The 25,098-nt window shown below is 34.4% G+C and overlaps 1 protein-coding gene across 2 annotated transcripts in view; it reads left to right on the top strand.

The window, feature by feature from the left end:
• Positions 1-20,704, top strand: part of LOC122569134 (protein cortex-like) — a 255,995-nt gene extending 235,291 nt beyond the window's left edge. The window contains exons 2-8 of one of the 2 annotated variants that reach the window (XM_043729688.1): positions 6,056-6,271; positions 10,892-11,165; positions 11,624-11,779; positions 12,432-12,570; positions 13,095-13,302; positions 13,390-13,711; positions 20,655-20,704. In XM_043729688.1, the coding sequence (XP_043585623.1) occupies positions 6,056-6,271; positions 10,892-11,165; positions 11,624-11,779; positions 12,432-12,570; positions 13,095-13,302; positions 13,390-13,711; positions 20,655-20,662 (1,323 nt within the window). In that variant the 3' untranslated portion in view covers positions 20,663-20,704. Of the gene's footprint in view, positions 1-6,055; positions 6,272-10,891; positions 11,166-11,623; positions 11,780-12,431; positions 12,571-13,094; positions 13,303-13,389; positions 13,712-14,717; positions 15,685-20,654 lie in introns of those variants that run through there. The other variant, XM_043729687.1, reaches the window with a different exon arrangement.
• The last annotated feature ends 4,394 nt before the right edge of the window (positions 20,705-25,098 follow it).

Raw genomic sequence — 25,098 nt, forward strand, 5'->3', positions numbered from 1 at the left:
CTATGAATGCACAAACTTCCACAATCCATTCATTACATACGACAATTATTAGGATGCCCATATCTCTTCCTTAACTATATTCCTTTGCATAAACAAGACTAGTGTGTTCCAAAAATGATAAAAGTAATTTTAATCGACCTACTAATAAACCTATTGTGGCGGCCAATGTGACTGAAAGCGATAAGTTAAAAGGAAACATTGCTGAAATCCAGAAATATTCGGGGCGATCTTAACCTCCCCTGTACTCTCTGCACAACCGGGACCAACCCTTCAGCACCTTGCAACAAGAGATTCGTCTAGAAAATATTGGTCAGACAGGTTCGCGCCAGCTGGACAACATTTCGACGGCGCTCGCTGCTCTTCGCTGGGGGTCCTCTACATTTTTGGTGCCTATGGGAAAATCTTCCGCGATTTCTTACTACGCAACGTCAAGACAGCTGTTTGAAGTTTTTAAGGTTTAGCTTCATGCAAATCAGACGCTAGACCGCTGAATTTATTGGCTTCGAATGTCACGTCATCAAAGACAGCGGCGAGAAAATCGTGATACGCCTCTGGTCCCCCGTGGGACTTAGTTCCTTGACGATCTTTTCCTCGAAGCTTTCCTGTTTGATTTTTTTCTAGCGTTCGTGAGAATGAACCGAGGATTCTGATATACGTATATGAGAATTCTCGTTGACCTGATGATATGAACAATTTTTCGATTGGAATATAATTAAAACAGGCAGAGAGAGAAACAAGTATTACGAAAATGAATAAAGTTCTAAGATAAAATCGTCAAATATCTTCGTTAATCGTCTATTAATTTTCATTGATTTTTTAATTTTATTGTATATTCACGTTGACACTTTGTATAATATTAATAGAATATTATTTAGCAATGAAAAAATGTTTCCTTTATGACTTACGTAATAGTCTTTGAATTTGTAGCGCTTCTAATAATATGTCGTTTATGTGTATTCCTACTAACCGTATTATTGCTTATAGCTTTTTAAAATTCAATTTAATCCCATCATAAAATTTTATTACGCATACATTCGTATGATGCTTACAGAGATTAATCATCATTTTCGTGATAAAAATATATCTTGTTAAAATTAACCAAGTGTCCCTATATAATTTCCAATAGACTACATCGTATATGAATCTGACAGGAGACGAACAGTTTATATAATTGAAGTTCATGTAATACAAGTTCATCGATTTTCTCCAGTCCCTGATAATACTTGGTTCATATAATAATTCAATTCGATAATTCGATCAATAAGAATTCGTTTAAACAGAGTTCACATAAACAGAGTTCTACTATACTCTAACATAATACACTATACATAATTCATAATACATTAAGAAAATACATAAAACTAACTAAAATTCCCACCCTTCTAACATACAAAAATCCTCCACCTGCCTACAGTGATTTCAGCGCATGCATTTTTTGAATTTGCTCCCACGGGTATCATTGGCAATCATCACCTCGGTCCATAAAATTCGATCCACGGTTTCCACGCGACGGGGTCTCGTCTTAAACGGATAAGCTGGAATCCCGGCGGATTTTCCGCGTGAGTAGCGTGCAAGAAACACGACCGACGAAATCTCGAACGTTTAATCTCCGAGCGGCCTTACCTCCCGGTCATCGTGGTCCCGTCCAGCTTTATGCAAATGCGCGAGACTCGGTGACGGGGTTGCAGGGAGGGACACGAGGACGTCTCCTATGCGACGCGCCGGTTCGCATTATGTACACTATACACCATCCGGACAGAGAGATGGTGGTTACGTTTCTTCTCTCGCACCCCATAAATTACCGGGCGTACAACATTTAATGGGCCGGTGCCTATGCCAGGGCCAGGTCCCTTTGCTACCTTAACGCCATATCGCGTGTTTAGCGCCGCGGGGCACTCACGAGCGGAAAATACACTCAGCGACGACAACTTTATTTTATTCAGCCTGCCCCGACGTCGATAAGAACGAATATACAAGGTGTCCGGTAACCATAAACGGCGTTACTGCCGACCAGGATATGATTACTCGCGCAGAGGTATGATGAAAATGTAGAGTAAAGTTTCTGTACACGAGGCTTCGGTTTCAAGAAGAACGATTTCGATCATCTGCTATTAATTCTAAATTTCAACTTGATAAATTTCTCTTTATGTCATTTGCTAAGTCAACAGTGTATTTTAGATGGAAAGACTAATATACACTAACAGATACATTAATATTTTAGTAGTAGAATGGCGAAGAATTGAAATTAATCAATATTTTTGTTTTCGGCCAATTGAGAGGTACAAATAATACTCTACAAGGACTGTGTAATAATTATTTAGTTTAAAGGGCGTAACTACGTGTGAAATATTATGCTTGACATTTTGAACTGTTTCTACGTCGATGAAGTTAATTTTAAGAAGCGATACATAATCTTATCATTAATGAAATTGTTTGAATTGAATTCAATAAAAGAGACTAGTAGTACAAATCGGTAGAAAGTAGGATGAAAGTATTGATATTACCCTTGTTTATTAATTCAAATATGAACAGAAACAGAAGTTCAGAATTCAAAAATGCAGAATCAGAACTTGGACTTAGTCACACGCATACGCGTATACATACCGAGTAAATGTTCAAACTCTTTGTTTTCTCTTGAAAACAAAGCCTCATGTGTGATAATTTTATCTTACTTTTTCCACTTACTTTTTTATGAGGAATCATCCATTGCTTACTCGATGATGTCATCAGGTACTGGACAGCTTGTATGCTATAGCTAAATACTATTCCAATGCTATAGCGTGTTTCATATTTAATTCATTATTTGTTCTATTGAAACAAAATGGATCATATATAATTCAATAAAATAATATAAAACAACAAATGTTGTGAGTCTATTATTTCCTTATAAAACGAAAGGAACTTTTGGAACAACCTAATACATACACGTGTGCATGATTTTTAGCGCTTTGGGTAGTAATTCACGGTTTGATTTCTTGGAATGGTTGGTTGTAAAGACCTCTGTGTGGGCTCGTTAAGAAACAATAAGATGAATTAGTAAAATATTAGTTTTGATTGATTTCAAAGTCTATTTAATTATTACTATTTAGTTGATTCTTGCGTAATGTCGTTTTATTGAAGTTTCAATTTGACGATGTAATGCCCATTAAGTTATATTCTACTATCAATTAGCCATTTCAATAGTTTTGAAACCAAAACTCTAACTGGTGTCAATAATTTCTACAATTTTTTATCCTTTTCTAGTTTTAAGGTAGAAAAATGTCTTACATTGTCAAAGACAAAAAACAATTGACGTAGAATCTATTACAGGAACGATGCAGTTTCCTTGTCGTAATAATCTTTAGAAACGTGAATTGTGTCGGGTCAACTCCCCCTTTGAGTTCAAAAATTACGCGAAGCCTATTCATATAGTATAAATGGGGTTTAGCCTTAAACCAGTTTAGTAAAACTCGATTCTCTGTTAGCTTTGATGTCTGACCATAGAAATAGAGACTACAAGTTTTCTTTCGTATTGCCTCCAGCTATACTATGTGCATTCAAATACGTTTCTAAAATTTGTATATGTTGAAAAATGGTAAAAATTATAAATGTTATCGCGCGTTATAAAACATTTGAGGAATAAATTTATTACGCGAAATAAGCAATGCCGAAATTCCAGAAGGTTTTTCTTTCATAGCAGATTGTTGGTTATATTTATTATGAAAATTCTTGACCTCGCAATATCGAGGAATTTAAATGATAAACAACGTAAGTGTCAGAAGCAAAGATTTCTAATAAAAATAAAACAACATAAATAAGTATATCACTTATATAATATAGTTTATCACTTGAACACTGTAGACCTCCAGTCTTTACAGACTTAACGACAATAAATGGTAAAAAAATGTATTGTATTAGTTAAATTTATTTACTTCGATTGGAAACTTTCATTCGTCTTAACCACAGATTAATTAGCACTTATTAGTACTTACTTATTAGCACATACATTCCCGTTCATAAGTACTGGGACACCTTTTGCTTGGATTTATAAGAACTCTTTCTGCGAGTTATAAGAGAAACATGATTATATTAAAAATCTTTACGTGTACATCCCCATAATCCCCTGACCTAAATTTTATACAAACGTTCCGTATGAAGTAGATGCAGAACTCCGAGTAGCAAAATTAACACAATTGCCAAAATCAGTTAAAGCAGCCGTCGAGAGACATAAATGACATAAATATGAAGAAATTCAATGTCATTATAATATATGTATAAAGATAAAATTTTTCTATTATAACCATAAATATATGGATTCCTCCTTTAAAATTCAGCTATCTCTGCCTATCTTTACATTAAGTTTCAAACCAGATAATACTGTACAAATAGTTTTCTAATCATTCTCGAGGATAACTTCACTTTCTGCAAGTGTCTTGATACTTATGGATACGAGCATATCTCTACCTCGTGATGCTTCTAAAAGCTAAAATATATCATTCTAGCACTTATGGCTCTTTCCACCGTATCTCACACGACGCATATATGTTACCTTTCTTCTTTCTTCGACACTCGCATCTTTGATCATTCCAACTCCTCGAATCAATTTCGCAGGCTTGCCAACAAAGAGAAAGAAAGGGTGACAGAAAGGAAAGCGAAGAAATGCCAGTGTATAACCAATTACAGTAACATCCTCGAAAGAAAACCGCATGACGTAGAACCAGAAGCGAGGAGCAATAAATCGCGATACAGACGATTTAAATGGACGATCGTTCACCGTTACGGCCGAGAGAACGGCCTCAAGGGAACGCCATCGTAACTCGGAATTAGGATGCCACCTTTCTGCTTTCCCGTTTAAAGTATCGTCCCGGAAATCCAAGGCAGAAGCGCGTTGCTTGTGGCCGTTCGTGCAGCAGAAGAAGAGCCAGTATATTTATAGGAATTTCTCGCGATAAGTTCAGAACATCATGCACAGAGCCTAACAAACACACGTTCAATCCTTTGGAAATATAACTTTGTGCATAAGTTATGGTCTTCATATTTCATTAACCTTTGTCGTGATTTTTATCACGTAATGATGTTTGGTATATCGCGATTTTCGGCCCCAAACGCATAAATTTCAAAATTCTCCTCTTGGAAAAAATATCGGATCTGAGATTGCGCCCGGGCGAGCTGTTCTTAACGAATTTTAATAAATTCTAATGAACGATGAAGGCGATTGAAGAAAAGAAGTTTAGATTGTACATTGTACACCGATCAATGAGGAAAAATCAAAGTCCAACACAAACATTAAGAGATCGATTAGAAAGAATAAGAAATTCAAACCTGTTCGTAAGTGGTTGAAAATCCAGTAGACAAGATCAGGTTCAAGACCCAGTTCTATTTGTCATTCGTTCGAAACCAGATGTTCGCTGGAGGTATAAGGCCTGCTAGATATAAATATTATCCCTTCGTACTTCGCTCCACTAAACGTACATAATGCTAGTAGCTCAAATTATTTTGCCAAAAGTCCTTTATGTTCGTACAATGATAAATAAAATGTTGAATTTTACGTGTGACTTAGTTTGTTCTCTTCTTATTTGAAGAATCTGTGAAAAGGTGTAGAATAAGGAATTCAACAGCAATATAACGATCGATGAATTTTAATATCTAAACAATATTTTCAAAGAGCGTTTAAGGTTTATTTCAAAAGATTTTATTTTATAGTTTTGCATTGTATTTTTCGTTCCAATAATAAGATATTAAGAAAATTCAATTAGAATTGTGGATAGATAGTATTATTTAGAATTTTCTATTATATTCTTGAATATCTATATTTTAGTCATTAATTGTTTTTATGAATATTTCTTACTTTACAATTTTATTGTTATTAATCAGAGTATAAGGTAAATTGTAAAGTAATCAAAGTTAATTTATCGTTTCAATTATATTACTTCCAGTTTCAATAGATAATATAAAATACTGTATATTGTATAGATCAGTTAAAAAAGAAGTTTTTTAATTTGTTATAGTTCAAACAATTTATTAGTTTTAATTTACTCGATATTAATACGTACTATCTTACGTATCTCTTTTTCAGAAAAATGTTCCGAGATCAATTGCTTCGAACTGTCAACCCTGTGATGCAAAATCTACTTCGCAAGTTGCTAGAAAGTATCCATTTAAGTTTCCAAGTCAGGGTCATGCGGAAGATAGATTTATAAATATCAAATACAACAAGGAGGCTGCAAATTATCTTCTGACAAAAAAACCCAATAATATGTCGAAGCAAAGTGAAATCGATGTGTTTAAACAGGTAAGCTAAATTTAGTTACATTAATTCAATAATTTAACAGAAGTAATAAATTTTATACTTGACAAATTTTTTTAATTTGATTTATATGAAGTTACATAATTTTTAAATACAGTAGACCATGAACTTTGATAACTTCGTATATTATAAGAATTCTACATTTTCTCTATAATAGTTTCCACTTTCTTTTTCACAGAAGATAAAATACAAAAGGTTCGCCCTTTTATCAATTATACGATTAAATGTTTCTTAAGCGTTCTTAAAATCTTAAAATTTAAAAATCTACGTATTATATATATATTTTCGACCCGCAAATATTTTCTATTCCAAGCAATTAAATACAACGAACACAGTTACAGCAAACGCGATAGTTATCAGAATTTTTCGAACAAAATGTAATATTATTATATCGTTGAACTGTGAAGTTTCAGAATAAAAAATTAGTCAGTCGCATAAGTAGTATATACGGTATTTTATAAAGTACAGTATTGTACTAATTTTTGCATGAAGAATCTTATTAATGTATAAGCTCCGCTGAAGTAGAATGATGATGCTCTGACCGGACCATTAGACGTACTTCTACTTTACACATATAATATTTTACAAGATTATTATGCATAAACTATTCAATACGGGCGGATCTCTATGTCGAATATCCTTGATTCCCAAAACAAATGACATAAAATACGTACCGGTTTTGAAGCTTATTTACAGCGTCGTCCGAAACTGTCGTATTACGCGATTTTAATGGATCCGAACGTTAGAAAAATTCTTGAACGGTAGTTGTTGCAACATCAAACATTGAATTAGCATAAAGGCTGTCCGGATGTAGGCATATGTTATCTTGTTCATGTTTATCGACGTAAGGGTATATAATCTTCGATAATTGATAGAGATAAGATCGAAATCACGGTGGGGAAGAGACTCAGTACACGGAAATTACTGTTCTTAGACGCCGAGAAAATAGTTGAAGTTCCACGGGAATAAAAAAGCACATAAACGGAAAAACAACTTGGTCCGTATCTTCTCATAATTCTGAATGTATCGTATTGTCCCTCGTGGTGTGTAAGGACATCCAACAGATGATTTTGAGAATGAATATTTATTAGGTCGTACCACATAATCCGACAATAGGATTTGATAATACCAACGCGAATTCGTCTTGCGAAAGTATCATAAAGGTTCAATGATGTTTAAGCCGGTTTTACACGCCTGTAGCGATACACATATCGCGAAATGCGTACCGTGTGAATGTCGCCATTTGTTTCAATGTTTCGCCTGACTCGTTCATAGGAAAAAACATGGTTGTCAAGATACACGATGGATACACGAAAAGAGTATCGCGATACTGCGTTTAACGAGAATCGTCGTGTGAATGTTTCCATTGGTGTACATGAATATTCAGTATCTATCATACACGTATCTTCGCGTGAAACCGGTCTAAGATGTCCACGATGCTTTATTGGAAAATTGCTGCAAAATGTAGTATACACGTATACAATGTAGTATATAAGTCGTTTCGTAAGTTGTTTTATTTTGTTACCTTATCTTGTAAAAAATTTCGCATAGAAATATAGAAAAGTATTACACATGAGTTTAATCGTCAGTGTATTCTTCCCGCTTTTCTATCTCGCTTGAAAAAAAATCTGTGGTTTAGAATTTGGACGAAGTTTCTCTCTTGAAACTTCGAAACGATGTTTGACATGTTTTTACATGCAGAGCTTTCGGACAAATTAAATTATTATTCTCAGTTCTTATTATTTGTTTGCCTATTCTTACGAAATTCATAAATACTGTGGTTCTGATTGTCATTCTTCCATCATTCTGCTAGCCCTTTTGAAATTTTCCCTTATTAAAGATTTTATAATAAAGAGAAAAATCGAAAAGTAACGATATAATTTTTACGTAGGGTAAGCAACGATATTTTATCGAATAACAACAATGGACCTAAAAGAAATTATAAAAATGGAATCTAGAATTTTTTTACCAGAAATATAATATTAGAAATTATAACAAAGAATTTCAATAATTATTAATAAAGAATTCCAAAACTTTTGAAGTTGACCTAATCAGCAGGGAAATAAGTGACACGAACTCACTGAACATTTATTGGATGATTAATATTCAAGAAAAGTAGAAAGGAAATATGAAGTTATAAAATTGATAGGAAAATTCTAATTAAACGGAAACCTCAAAGTTGTTGGCTGAAGAAGTTCCAGGAATGTAATTTCCTGTGTGTAACGCAACTTCGATATCATTACTGTAATAACAGGCAGCAACATGGTAGCACAGTTTCCTCTGCCGATTTTCTTCTATCTCCCTCTTCTTCTTCTCCCTTCTACCTGTTTTCTTTTCCTACCCTGTCCGTTTGCTCTCCCTGCTTGATATTCGACCAGAGCACACTTCACTTTATCCTTATTTCCGTATAATGGATCTTTATCTATGAATATAGCTTCATTGATGCGCATCGTTTCACGATGCGATTTATGGCGATAATCGCACGCTGTGGCTTATTTTCGTCTCGTTTTGAAGATGAAGAGAGAAGTTACTGAGATTATTATTATCATGAGACAGAGAGAGAGAGAGAGAGAGAGAGAGAGGAAGGGGGCGAGAGGAAGCTTAGAAATCTTTACCCTAGGGAATAGGGAGATTGTATGCAATAGTGGGTTATTTAGAAGATTCAGATGTAGATAATGGCGATGAGATTTTTATTTGATCATTTTCTGAATGAGTTGTGAAAAAATGATAATCCGTTAACTAGGAAAAACAGGTTAACTCGTTACTCGGTTTCCCTAATCTCGCGAAGATAATAATTTTATTATTTATGAATCTCCTACTTTTTTCACGTATTACCTCGTTTATGCTGAAAATAAATTGGATGTATCGTATATGATATATGGAAGAATTAAAATCATCTATCAGAGATTAATTTGTTTTTATTAACTTGTAACCTTGTTACAGGATTATAGAAATTTCTACTTAAACGATGACCTGGTTAGCAGGTTAAAAAGTTTTTAAGTAGATGATAAAGGAGGTGGAATATGAGAAGAATTTCTCTTCTTGAGAGGCAATCCTGTAGGTTCGATCTTAAAGAGTTCGAAATGCTATAGATTCTATGGCGTTCAATGTAAATGTTTCTGAATTCTAGGGGGGTTGGAATATTTTTGTCAAAGAGATTTTTGAAGATACTCTGATAAAGACACGATTTGTTGATAATTACTTAACTACAGTTTCAAACGTAAATTCCATTTTGATTTCATCGTTTAGTTTACTTCAATGTAACGTAAGTTTCCAGTTTCGATATTAACTAACAATAAGTTTCTAAACGTCAGATTTAGATCTACGATTTATGAATTTGTAGGACCTAACTATTTGAATCTAACAGCCTCGTAACTTTAAGATGAATGGGATATCTCAGTTAGAGAAATTTTTCGAAGTATGGGAAAATCATTTCTTCTAAGGATTCTAAATCGAAATTTACCACATTTTACAAACTATAAAATGCTTCAGTGATAGAAATTAAATACGTGATGAAACAAAATGACAATTTTAAGTAATGTTAAATGTAAATATTTAGATGGAAATTGAACAAGCTCAAACGTGTACCATTTCATTATCGCATTATATACAGTTCAGTTCCGATAGTACGAAACAAGATCATTATCATGTCATTAAATCCTCATAATCGATAAATGTGTTATAAACGAACGCCGCCACGAACTACGATGTCGAATCGATCGTTAGCGACTCCGATTGTTCGTGTTTAAAGACCTAATCGATCGATCGTAATTACCTCACGAGCGATAAATCGATTTCTAATTAAGATCGTGACGCCTCAGGAAAATGGGGAATCAACTATTATACACGTATTCTATAACGTATTGAATTCTGATCATAGTACACTATTTTAGTCTCCACCTTTTTCCAAATTCTATGATAATATTTTTCAAGCCAATGTGAAACCTAATTATGAAACGGCGACTTGAATCTCAAATTATCGATTTGTTGTTTAAGGTCAACTGAATTGTTGAGAATATTAAGAAATTTTGTAAATTCTAATTTGTTCTAATTTATATACTGTAAATTAATTATTACATTTTCAATGTTTATATGTTTGTGGGAAACGTAACAACGAAAAATTGTATGAAATATACAAAATATAGAGATATATTGCATAAAATATGCGAAATCTCATTCTCATTGCGATGTGTATTTAGTGGGCGAAAAGAATCTTTATGTTTATGTAGTTGTGTTTATAAAAATCGGATTTGCATGAACATCCACAGTCTAGTTATTATGTACAACTTTATTGTACATATATTTGATTTCTCTTGATCAAGCTGAAGCTTCATTTGCAATTTAAAGTTGTACTGAAAGTAAGAATCACGAAAACGTTGTAAAATTCGTATTCAATTTACCAAAGTTCGTATTTTATCTCTTATTCCGATTGAAAATTCTCGTGTTCGAATCACGAGATATGGAGACGTTTCAAAACTTCACATCCGATATACCAAAAAAAGAAAGGAAACGAAGGAGAAAATGTAGAAATTCACAGGAACACACAGTGCAAATTTTTCGCTGTCAAATGTCGCTTAAGTCACTAAACCCTGACAAACGGCATAGCTGGAATCTCTGTCGGATAATTGGCGAAAGAAATTTATGCACCAATTAATGGCGAAAGAAAACGTAATACCAGGGCTGAGGCAGAAACAAGTGCTGCGCCGCAACCACTTATCCTCGGAAAACAAGGTGCCTGGAAGCTTAGTAGGCCTACCTAAAGACCTGTGGGACGAGGAATACTTCAAAGATGGAATGTGGAAATCGAAGCCACGAAAAAGGCCTTTAATAGGCATTATGTATTCCATATTAAATACGCATGAGTTCTCCACATTATCAGGTAAGAATTCCATGGCGTATTTAGAACGTTTCCCATGACGTGTAAAAATATGCTATGCCATCGCGAACCATCAGCTTCCTTCATTTATATGGAAAGTTTTGTTCATTTTAGTCTTTCGATATTTGCATTTGTATTATTATATATCTAATTACGATTTACGAATTATACACTTAAATTAAATGCATTACTATACCTCTCATATTTGCCTTTTTATTTCGAAAAATTATGAACCTGCTTTGATACTAATGTTTTCGTTATTGACTTGTTTAATAATATGTCTCTCTGTTTATTAAAGATCTTGATTAAGTCATGTACTCCTTAGTTTGTATGTTTTAGAGATGTTTATAGTACTCTATACTATAATATTATATTATTATACTAGATTACACCGTAGTATACAATGCACGGAATATGTTTGAGAAAATTTATTCAAATTATGTTTACTCTTTGTTTTTAAGAGTATCAGAAACGACGAATTGATTGGAGTTCGGCAAATGCAATCGCAGTAGCAACTGACGATGTGGTGAAATTTTACAGTATATACAAATCTGATATTATGGACTCGGTATGCCTGAAAATACATAATGTTGATTCATTAAAATGGAATAACGCTGGTAGGTAACGCTACGCAAAATATATAATTACTGGTGTGTTAAAGAGTCTATTACGCATATTAAATCTATTAAAAATTGAAAGCTGAAGCTGCCTACATTGAACATAGCTGCAAGAGTTAGATACATATTTTATTTATTTACTTTATTATTGAGTATCCGGACAAAATTAAATTTTCCATTATTTCAAAATAAATAATCTCAATCTAATACCACATCTAATTTATTATATCGATTGCGAAACTAAAAAATAAACGTGTTTGAGATTTCCTGGCTACAAACTTATCGACTTACAAAATTCTGCATTCCTTTTCGCTATCTACCGATTGATATTTAGAAACAATAGATTAGATTGAAGATTCCAATAAATTTGGGAAATTCTCTATAGTATTTCAAATATGATATACCATATCCAAAATCCATTATTCAAATATCCATGGACTTGCGAGTTGTAAGTTATAACGCTATAACAAAATACTTAAATGAGAAGTTAATATCAAATTTTAAATTCTTTCAATCCACAAACAAAGAGATCGTGTATACATTAAAATAATTCTAATTCCAATTATCAATTACTTATGTAGGTATGTAGTCTTCTCATTGTTGCAATTAATATTGGCAATATCTCACAAGAAAATTTTACATTTCTGTCCAGGTAATAAACTGTTGATATGCACTCAGTCGTTTGTGAAACTGTACTGTACAGATAAGCAGAAGACGATTTGGACGACAGCCACGTGCGATAGTGACGTGACTTGCGTCTGCTGGTCTAAGAATGACCAACATGCCGTCACGTGAGTAGTATCTATCTATACAGAGATTTGTGGTTGTTGCATAAATATAATATAAACGCGAACGACCAGTCATCATCGAATATCATTTCAATCTATTAACGACGTTTTATTACGATCTGATCTGGCTTGATAAATGTCATTGATTTACTTACCACAATTATGTACTTGTCGATCGTCTGCGGTCTCGCGTCGCCTTGCCGTGAGCCACTTTTTAATTATTCTATTACTTTGTCGTTAACATTACAATTTATGTTCGTTATAAAATCTAATAAGTGAATCGAATCTTTCCCTAGATCTTATCTTTCTACTTGTGTTCATAAAGATATGAATTTGCATAAATCTACTTATAAATCTACTCAATCTTCAATTATTATTACAATTTAATGACCAGTTTAGTAGGTATTTCAATAAGTTAACAAAGTTCAGAGTGCTGTCAGTAGGATGTTTACTTTCATTTATATTTCGTTTGTAATTAGCTAGAAAATGGATATAAATTATATGTAAATTTCTTGAATATTGTGCAGTGCTGACCGAAGTATGATCATGGTATATTTAGCTGAGAATGGCAAGGTCGTTAATTCGTTCCCCGCGTTTTCTTCAAATATTTTAACGATCGCATTTTCATCGAATTATGGATATCTCGCAACTTCGGCGATAGAAGGGAAAGTTCGGATTTTCCAGTGGCCAAGTTTTATCGTGCACATTGACATTCTTTACTACGAGCCTATTCTAGTAAGTCGATATCTCTCATTACACACGAACACTTTTATCCTCTACAAAGTTGGACACTGTTTAAAATGAATTATGTATTATATTCAGGCTTTAGCTTGGCACCCGTACGAAAGTGGTTTATTATGCATAGGCGGTGGCCTGGGTGACGCTTCGTTGACCCTTTGGGACATGAACAGGTTAAGTACACCGACTTATCGCGACGTCCGGTTCCAAGGTATCGTGAAGAATATGATATGGAATAAGCACAGTGGTGAGCTTGTCGTTCACTGGTCGTACGCGGAGCGGCATAATGACGCATGCACTGCGATACCGGTTCTCGCGAGCCTCGATCGCATTGTGGACGAGATACCTTTGGATAAGGATATGCGAATCAACGCCATTATGTGGAATTCTGATCAAACGCAATTAGGTACGTGAGAATCCTCTCGTTTATTTTATTATTCGATGAAACTGTGAAATCGTAATTGGATCTGTAATAAGTGTCACGTGTATTAGACGTAATAAGGCTTTCGTATTCGAAGCGTCTAGTGATTTATGAAACGAGAAGAAGATTATTAGACGTAATATTAAACTATAAAAATTCGTTAAGTCCCATGGTATCTGCACCTGGTGTTATTTCTGTAACTGTGATCGATCGTTATCGATTATGAGTTCCGTAGAATGCTCTCTGTGAGTACTATGCTAGTATTATGTCCTTTGATGTTATATGATGCCCCTACGTTGAATTTGAATATCTGGTAGACAGGTTTCGAGTGGGAAGTATGATCATATCACTGCTTGGCAATGATAGCTACACAACTGACAAAATTTTTAATTTGCTTTTATTGCATACAAGGTCTACGTTACGTTTCTATTTTTATCATGCAACACGGTTATTTTATCATGAATATTTATAATCAGTTTTCCGTGAGGGGACAGTTACGTTAAAGTAATAAGGCCTGCATTTAGTATTTTAAAAAAATATAAATTTTGAGGAGCCTCTCGTTTGAAGCTTTCACATTTCTTGAGTTGTGACATTATCAACAGCGTATAAAGCAGCGATATGGAGAGTTCTTAGTTTTCGCGCTAAATTATTGGTTTTTATACTGTTTGTTTAGTCAGGTTATTTTGTGGTTTTAAGAATGCAGTTGTTTCTGTCGAATATCGATACATATTTCTTCACAAAAAGACTTAAGAAATTAGTTGAAAAATGTTAACAGCTAGGAAGCTACAAAAGTTTCGGAAACATGTGTCTTTGGATAATGGTTAAAGAAGGAATCTAACAATTTAATATTCTATAATTTGTATGTTTTTGTTTGTAGTACTGCCATGTAGTTTGTGAACTTTGTGAAATTATCGTAACTCCGTTCTTACGTAAATAAATAATTCTAACGTCATCAAGGAAATTAACAAGCGGATGTACATATTTTTTTTAGCTCTTCAATCTGACGAATCTTTAATGATATGGAATTTTTTCGGTAACGATCGCCAATATCCAAGATGTAAGACACAACGCAAACATGTACAAAGTGATATAAGATCTACGAATTTTAAAGAATTTGAATATTATAATATACGGTAGAACCGACGTATTTAAGAAATTTTTTAATATTCATAAAAAATTATTAGAAATATTTAAGAAACTTACTTATAAGTAAGTCAAAACTTAACTAATAACCGTGACTACTAGCTTTTAATATACTTCATATAATTCGGTATTTTGTCCAATCTTACCACCTTTTATTTTAATATACAAATATCATGTATTTCGGTTTTTAACAATTATAAACTATAATCATTTTTTCACGTATTGTAAAATGTTACCAAATCTCGAATTATGGCTAAAATGAAATTTTTTGGATACCAGTCCATGAATGTTCCATTTATTGCTGCGATTACATGATTTTAATTATAATTATTATATAATATATTTAAAAATAGATATTAAAAGTTAGTAATTCTAGTTAAAAATAAGGGCAAAGATGCACTGATTTTTAGTGTTTGTTGTAACGTTTGAAGCACTGGATGCACTTTATATTCTAAACCAAAGACTCTTTCTTAAAATGAAATTTATAAAGTTTCATATTATATTGAATCAGTGATTTATGTGATTATGTACGATGAAATTCATTATTTGGATACATCGGATCTACCGCATATCAAAAATTAGTAACAGTAACGGGTAACAGTAATGTCTTGAATCAAAAAATTTTATTTTATATAATTATTTGTATCTCTCGACATTTAGTTTCATACATAGTTAATGTCATCAACCTATGTTGAGCAAAATCCAATTATTTGAAATGTAAATTAAATGAATTGAAATCGTGCTTTCCTTAGCATACGCAGTGTTATGGAATTATGTAACTTATTTTATAATTATGTGACTTACTTTTCTTTGTTGATCAGAAGAAAAAATATATACATATTCTATTAAAATTTCATAAGTTTATTTCTAAAAATCTCTTTATGTTTACCTGTAAAACAATTGAAAAAGCAAAACACTAAAAGAATATAAACACTAACTCCAAAGATACGTACTTAACTGCAAAACTATACTTACAGTAATTACAAAAATTTAGTTCCCTATAAAATTTCCATCTATAAAATCGAAACGCGTAACTAAACGCTATCTAGATAGAAAGAACAAGTACGGTCGTTGCAAAGTACAAGTACAGGCCACTTTAAATTAATTTCACCAATTAAGTTTCAAAAACAGCGAACAACTAAGATAATTAGATACCCTTCTTACAATTACCTGTCCGAACCACTCAACCATGTTATAATTTTGTTTAAAAGAATCTTTTTCATGCCACTAACATTGTATAACATACTGTTCCTTTCGAATACATCGATCGCTTCACCGTATCTCTATCTTCACAGCTTCACACACAAAGATCCCATATCATCTTCCTATCGTATCACGAGCTACACGTTTCATCATAACGTCGAATCGTTTCCAACGTCGCGATCGAGAGAATCGATGAAAAAGGAAGGAAAGAATAAAAATCACGCGAAAGTCGTTTCGCAAAACGATTATAGCGTGCCAACGATTAAGGACGATTATGATCGAATCACGCGCAATTTAAATTTTTCCGGGCCCATTGAGCAGCAGGTTTATCGATCGACCGGAAGATAAGCCGGCACAATCTCGTGCTAGAACTGTTAACGACCGTCTGGACTATCATCAAATAGATTTTCACGTTTCGCCACCTTTGGCAATTCCCGTCTAAATTACACGATTATCTTTTGGCTACTACTTACACAAGAAAAGGGAAGGGTATGTAGGCCATTTTGCGAGCAACCACTCTGGCAAATGCCGTGTAATTATGGTTTTGTATAGTTCGGTAGTTTTTTTCAATTAAATACTGTCTCCTAATTCCAACTTAATGCCCTAAAAGAATTAGAGTAAAAAATTTACAAGATCGTGTTATAGAAGAAAATTTATTTATAGAAAGTTTAATATTTTCCAGAAGATTCAAGTGCCATAGTTTCGATGTCATAAGTTTTATCCCATAGATTTATTTTACGATTGACGTTATAAAATAATTTTTCTTTTACTCGGTGTTTTAACCAAAAATAAGAAAATGGGAAGGTGAAAAGCAATTATTGCGATGCATTCGTGGCTGAATAAAATTTGATTTATTGAGATTTGCTATCAATTATAATAAATCTTCGTCGACTACAAATGTATGCAACGATAAATCTTAAGAATCGGAATTGGTAGTTCGGGTCTGAATGGATACAAGATTTGACAAGAAGAAAATACACATTTAAAAGATTAAATAAAATTATGGCTGTTTTCCAGCCTGGTAACTGCGAAAAATCTTTATATATAAAGTCACTGTAGTTGTACTTTTGCAAATTATACCGTTTAATTATATTTATTATGCTATTTTGCAAGGGCAACGCTGCAATAGAAAACGGCTGCTTTACCCCTATTTTTAATACTAAGGATATAACAAGTGGTTATAAATCTTCAATTTATTAGCTAAATAACAGAAGGAAAAAACTGCTTCCATCTCCAAATAGATAAGTAATTTATAGTTCTCTGCACCAGAATTTCTATTTTCTAAAAGTTCAGAACAGTATATTTTTCTTATTTCTATCATTTTTCTAGAAAATTGACAACACTATAAATAGACTCCAAATACGATTTCAATTACTATCCCTCAATTGCACAAAGTTATGTACCTAGTATTCGAAAGTTTTAAGCTTAAGTTTAACTGTCTTACAATTTCGGATATTAAGTTTCGCGTTAACCCTGTAAGGACTTGTTGAATTTTTGATGAATGTGTGGTAAAAAACGCTTTACATTTAATTAATTTACATACAATTAATTCCAAACTCTACTTATATGTAATTCATCTATTTTTATTATTTTCCATATTCTAGCAGTCACCAACCTCTAAACAAAACCTATCGTAACCATCATCCTTCAATCTGTAACAACATATACCAATTTTCGTCGATCAAGCTAAATGTTCATCATCTTTTACAACTTACTCTTCTTAAATGAACAATTTCCACACGTCCATCGTCACCCATCGCGTTGCCCGTCACCCAACGGCAATCTCCAACAACTATTGAATTCTACTTTCACAGGTCGCATGTCCAGCGCGGTGTCTTTTTGTTCGTTACGTCGTCCACTTATGGAAATCGGGATTTCGTTGGGATTAAACGGCCCAGCAAGGACGCGGTTAATGGTCTCAAATTACCGTCCTTGCCTCGGCCCCCTCGCTTAACATAAAGTAACTAGAACAGACGCGGCATTACGGAGCTCGCGCTAATGCCACGCTGCTCGCTAATAACAAGCGAGCGGGACCGATGAAAAACCGCGCGACCAAACCAGTTAGCCGCCACAGACCGAAGGAGCTTTAACGTTCCGCTCGAGCCGCGCTCAATCGTGTCCAATCGAACGATAAGTTAATCGATGACGGAAATCAGAGGCAGACGCTTGAATTATCGCTCGCGTAATTTGGCCCCTCCACGCTTGCAATTATCCGTATCTCTGATTCAACGATAGTTCAAACTTACGAGGATGATCGCCGTGATCTGCGAGCAAATTCGTGATGCAAACTTGCGTCAAGTTTTATGATGCGGCTCGTGATTAGGGAAAATTGCTGATTTTTACGCATTTACGTGAAAATGAATTATCTTCGTTAATGTTGAAATTCCTATCACACATCCTACACCAGCGTACACCGATACTATACAATCTCTGTCACAGTGAAGTTAATTAACTTCTTTTTTCATCACAAAGGTGATCCAGCAGAAAATCCAATCAGCTCATCAGACCCGAAACTAAACCAAATTTCACCAAATTGAAAATTCAGTCACGAACAGTCACCCCATATTCTAACCCTCGTGCGACCGTTCCATATCGAAATGTGATCCAAACCAGATTGAATCATGCTTGTTCGACAACAGAAACGACAAAAATTCGATTTCGCTCTGTATTCGAGTGTACGCGCATTTCTTAGTTAGTCGAAACCGTTAATTGGCCGGCTGGATGCAGTGTTTATGGTTGGGCAGTCGTCGTAAAACGGTTGCTGATTATCATTACATACAATCACGCTTAGATCCACCGATACCAGCCTTCTCGAACGATATTTATTACCATAACCGTACCATAGCAGATTCTGGCTCGATTCGCCACTTTCCTTCGTCGTTTTCTCCGTGCCTCAAAACGAGAAGCGGTTCGCGGCGGATGTCAACCACTTTGAGTATTCTTTTACGTTCTACTCCCTTCCCTTTCGTTTTGTTTCCTGTTGCTTTTGCGTCTCGATGCTCGGAATCCATCGTAATAGGTCCTTCGATCTTGTAATCGAATATTGAACCGCGATGAACAGCTGGCTGATTTACATCTTCCTCGATAGCCCGCGTAATAACAGTGCATCGTTGCTCGTCTTCGATTGAAATTACAACGGCCATGAGTTTTAAGGTGATTATTCTAATAATGTAACCGTATTGCCATTGCTGAAATCGAACAGCTGGGACGTTATCGTTGCTCGGTGAGCCTGTACTTTCGATTTTCTCTTGCTACGATATCGTCGAACCTGTAAACAAATTACTGAGTAACGTTTTATCAACTTGCTTTCTTGTTGAAGAAGTATTGGAAAGTAAAAAAGTAAAATTGTACAGACAATTAGCTGCGTTCTTTTTATTCAGTCGGTGGAAGAAAGATTATTTAGTACAATTTGAATCTACGTTCATTTGGTGAAATAATATCGTACAATTATTTATAAATTTATTGGTTATACTGGTTAATTTATGGTTAACATTTTTCGCAACGTGTCTACTCAGAAAGTGATGAATAATACAGATTATCAAGTTTCAATCTGAGTTTTAGAATGTGTATCATGGCGAATAAATCTTTGTACCCGATGACTTTTGCGATCTCTTCGGAGATTTGAAGGGTCAGATGCGGTCGTAGAGATTGCGAGCTCGAAGTGCTGATTGATCCTGCGCATAGATACACTAAACCATCGGTCGAATTGACATCGACAATTGATTATTGTGGAATATTTAATGAGAAAGTATTGACTTACTAATTCTCTTTCGTAATTACATCTTGAATTATGGAAGCATGATATTTGAGAAATTAGTGAAATACGAGGAAAATAGAAGATACATTCAGAATTTACTTTTTTCAACGTAAACTATGTTATTAAAATCGCAGGAATACGTTTCAATTTCCTTCATTATTTACAAGTTATTTGTAATAACTTTTATTCATAAGAGAAACTCAAAATTACGATTTACGAAACACCGGAGATGTGAAATAACGAAGAAATTTTTAAATTCATAAATTCTCGTAGAATTTCTACTTTCTTATAATTTCCTAGTAACACTCTTTCTTAATTTAAAGTATTTTATGAATTGAAAATAGAAGTCAAATTTACAGTAAAGGAAGAAGAAGATAAATAGTAAAACTTCCACATGTTAGCTATAGTTTTAATCAAACAGTATCCGAACATTCTTATTCAGAAATGTTCACCTGCGGCCTCCGATGAACCGAAAAAATCCAAAGAATTATGACGATGAACATAATGTATCTACCTATGTCGTACTTATCAACACTGTAGGAGGATTATTTATCCGGATCTTTCAAACAACTATTGTTCTTGATTCGAGAGGTCTCATTTTTCAATAAGACATTCGTATAACATAACATCAAAGCATCAAAGCTCATACTTAGAACATTATAACATTACTACACTAACTACATATACTAACATTAGAAGAGCTTTAACTTTAAATTACGATCTTTTAAATTTTTCCTAAATTTCGTTACGAACTTCCCAAACTGCCCAATAATTGGTCGGGTGGAATCTCGGCGTAACGTCAAGGCCACATTCGTTTCGTTCCAGATGCGTGAAATCTCGTGTTTCATGACTCGGTCTTCAGACAGAAGTAAGACGCATGGTAGCACGGTAGCCAGGGTGCACTATCTGTGTGCATTTATCATGCGGACAGTTACACCAGTCCTTGGTTCTTCTCCTCCGTCACAGAATTAATGAGACGGTCGAACATTAAGGGAAACGGTTAGAAAAAGAGAGCGAAATGTTGGGGAAAAGGCGAGTCACTCGTTTTCTTCGAAAGCGAAAGTTTTTTTTACTCTGTGACAAAGGACACGATGTCTGTCTCATGTAGATAAAACGTACGGCAGACGAAACAGTCTCGAGTAATGTTACTTAATAATCTCCTACTTGAGAAGCGATCTATCTTCTTGAGAACGACAACGTTTCGAGTAGTACAGATAAATATATCGATCCGAGCCATAGGCAAAGAACATTTAAACGGATACATGTGGACATGTAATAGCGTCTTCGCGGTTTATCTGGCGATTCAGAAGAAAGATAGTGCCTAGCCCTTCCTATGCATTATTTTTTATTATTTCTGTTTACCGAAGAATTATTGCTGCCTGTGGAAGAAATGGCACAGGGAAATATTTTTGTTGCATCATGGATGGCCTGTATTTTAAAATACAGTGTCACTGATAAATAGAGTGGCTCTATAAAAATCATAGTTTTTAATGCATTTTATGGTACTTAGAGATAATTCTAAAGCTTCTCTTTCTCTCTTTCTTTGGATAATGATAACGATATTTATAGAAGAAAATTTACTCATAATTAAGATCATATTTTGTAGAATTCTAAGTATTGGGACATAATGCTTTTCAATTATTTAGAAAAATAAATTAAATTTTATCACGAAAAAGATACTGTATGTATGTTTAGAGTAATATAACAATCTGAACGTATGTATGTATAATAAACTATATAATATATGTTCTAAATTAATTCGGAATATCAAAGTTATAGCAGCTACTGAATGTATAATTCGCTCGAAGTAAGAGGCAATGAAAATTATTTCAATTAAATAAATTTTGCAATCAAAATTTGATAATACTATACCATTTACCATCTGAATTAATTTCATTTTAATACAATTACTGTTTAATACTAAATTTTATTGACAAAACTATTTCCCTAGAAATTTATTTTTCGGAAAAATAGTCTTCTTTAAAACTTTCTCTACAAATTTCGCAAACTGTTCTCAAATCTATATCTCAACAAAACGTATCGTTCAATCAATGTCAATTACAACGCACCGCAAATACAAAATACTTCTAATGCATCTCGCAAAAAGCTAACTATACTTTCTACTTCCTACAATTCCAGAGACATATCGTTACGTCAATTCCAGTGCATACCGCTTAATTACCTAAATCACTTCCTTTCCACAGCATCTAACTTATAAGATGCCCTGTACCATTTTATTTCCTGCCTTCAATCTTCCTCCGGTGATCTACAATTTTCTCCCTGGTACCGAGTGAACTAGCCAGTGGAAAGAAACGTTGGAACGTCGAAAAGCAGGGGAAAAAGGAGTAGAAGAGATCCAAGGCAAGAGCTACCGCGGCAGGGGTCTCGATTACGAAGGGAAGAGCACGTAGTGCACGTACTACTCGCAATTCGAAATAGCTAGGCCATAAATTAGTAGCTGGCTATCTGAGCGTGGCGATAGAGGGAGAAAAGGAGCAATTATTTCCTTTGGACGCCATATTTCAGTTCGAACATCTTAATAACCGTGGATGTTGTGGCTTCTCCTCGAATCAGACGAGGATAACCGTGAAGGAAACGAAAAGAGGCAGAGAAGAAGAAACAGAAGGGCGGGTGATACGTAGGAAGGAAAATCAGAAAATAAGAAAAATGTAAGATAAAGATGAGGAGGAAAAGATTTATTCGCGATCGACTCTAAATCTCAATGGCCCCGCTTATCCTTATTTTTCCTGGTTTAAGCGTCTTCCTTTTGCGATCATTTCCTCGTGGCAGCTTCTGGGTGGATCGAAAGAAAGGTGGTTTACAAGAACGGTTTATCAGTATCGACCACCTTGACGTCTTCATGCAATTATAAAGTCGGCCATGTATAGATGATCGGTTCAAATAACCATTCGCTGTTTTGTTAGCGATTTGCGCTACTACTAATAATCTTCGCTACTAATCTTCAACGTACCGATTAACGATCATCGGAATAGTAATCGTTAATTAGTATGCACGATCCGAACGTCAACGGTATTGGTCTATGGGATAAAATTACGACGATCGAGAATTAGTTCGAACTATTTAACGATCGCAATAAAGATTCTTTACGTAATAAAGATACTCGTGGCTTTCGAATTTTTTTATTTTTATGCTCATTTAATACCTCATAACGTAATGCAGGTATAACGTAACACAAGTACCGTGCCACTTTTTGTCGAAGCTATGTGTATAAAGCGCAGATATTAAGTCTTTAGATTATTTTACGTGATCTTGCGAGCAATACATGCATATAATTTGAATTATATCGTCTGTCAATGATTTATCAAATCAGAGTCAAAATTTCTTTTGAATAGAACACATCGTTCCAGTAAATTCAACAACATTTTTATTAAACCAAAACGTAAAAAGGATAAAACGTTGAATATGCCCTTTAACGCTAGTCATTGTATTTGCGATCATTTTTATTGAGTTATAATATCACATTCGGACACTAAACGAGATGCTTGAATTTGAAGAGAAGCATAACATTAAAACTGGAGAAATTTTATTCACGCGTAACGTTTAATTACTTTTTATTCGTCAATTGTCAATAAAAGAATGAGTATTTATATGAAAAGTAAATATAGAGGTTGATAATTAGTTTTACGTATCTTCATTTATCTTTGCTTTACTGAAATGTGATGAAATCTCACGTGAATGCGTACAGAATAATACGAATCGTTAACGATGTTCAAATCAGGTCGAAAGAAAAGAATTTCAGCTTGTATATCACGTACGACTCGTTGCAGCGTACTGATTATCTTTGAATTGCACGATTCAGCGAATATAATTCTGTAAGGCAAGAAACGATTGCGACACTTTCAATTACAAGTCGTTAGTGGCTTGCGTTCGTCATTATCGTATCGCAACTTTTTATGTTTCTTTGCATCCTTCTTCTCTTGTATTAACAAGAACTTACTTTGCATTATTTAGCAGAGAATATCAGAAAACGACGAGGGATACATCTTTTGGAATTTATTATTTATCTTAATTTTAACTATTTTAATCAACAATATTAAATACAAAAGTTGACAATAATATTGATCGTCTAACGCTCCTTTATGCTACAATTACAATGGATTCTTTTCTCGGCCGGATTGATATTCGCACAAACTCCATATGTTATTCTAATGAAAAATGTGTACATGTAAATTTTTGCAATTTTTTTGAGCGTTCCAGTCTTCAGATGTTACATTCGTCAGAACGGCAGTTCGTCCGACTACGCATCCGCTATAACCGTAGCCTTAGACGGTAACACGTTTTCTCGTGTAAATCATTCGCGGATTAACATGGCGCAGGGAAAAGCGAATGTGCAAGTCGGCCCTAAAGAGGCGTTGCTCGGGCACCGGTATATGTACTTTGCATATACGCCGCTGAATCACGTCTCGTTGCTTGGTAGCCGTTAAAAGCGCCGTATATCATGTCGCTAAAGGACATGAATTGTGGGTGGATCTGATTTGGAGGGAACACCATGACAAAACTAAAGAGTGCACTATGCGCGGGTTGGACTAGCCGAGAGAACGAACGCTCTAACGAGCCGCGAGCTTTCAATTGCGCGATTCGCAGCTGCGTTTTGCGCAACACGCCGTTTCGCGAGGACACAATGCATCTGGAAGTGACTTCAGCGAATAGTTCTTGAACAAAAGCGTTTAAGGCGGATTTATTGGACGATCGACTAGCCCAACATCGTTCTATGCCATTTCACATCGTTCCCTGGCGAGTTTTCAGCTACATTATAACCGATAATACTCGGTTGCGTGATTCTTGTGCTGGCCGATTTGCAACGTGTCAAATACTATGAGAAATCGTTCTTGGTAATTTGGTATATGGCTTGGGTAATAGACGACGATTGTTATTTCGAATTTGTCATACGATATAATTGCGTGTATATGGCTGTGTATCGCAATGGATACGGGTGTCACGTGAGAAAGATCGAGGAGAACTTTTTGCGAAGTAGATAAGGAGATTAAACGTGTTGCAAATTGCGATTTTAAGTATGTAAAATACATGCCTTATTCGAAAGTTAATTGGTACGATGGTTTCACATTTTTATTTTACGTTTCCTTTTACGTTATATATTTAATATAGGAATATTGCAGCGAAATTTTAAAGAAACTTTTGTTATACCTTTGCTGAATAATAACCTGCTGCTACTTTAAATAATATATACATTTATCTGTGTTATCTTTTTTCGAAATCTTCCTTTAGAAATGAAAAGCTTCCTCTTCAT

This window comes from Bombus pyrosoma, linkage group LG7, assembly GCF_014825855.1.
Source record: "Bombus pyrosoma isolate SC7728 linkage group LG7, ASM1482585v1, whole genome shotgun sequence".
NCBI classification, from domain to species: domain Eukaryota; kingdom Metazoa; phylum Arthropoda; class Insecta; order Hymenoptera; family Apidae; genus Bombus; species Bombus pyrosoma.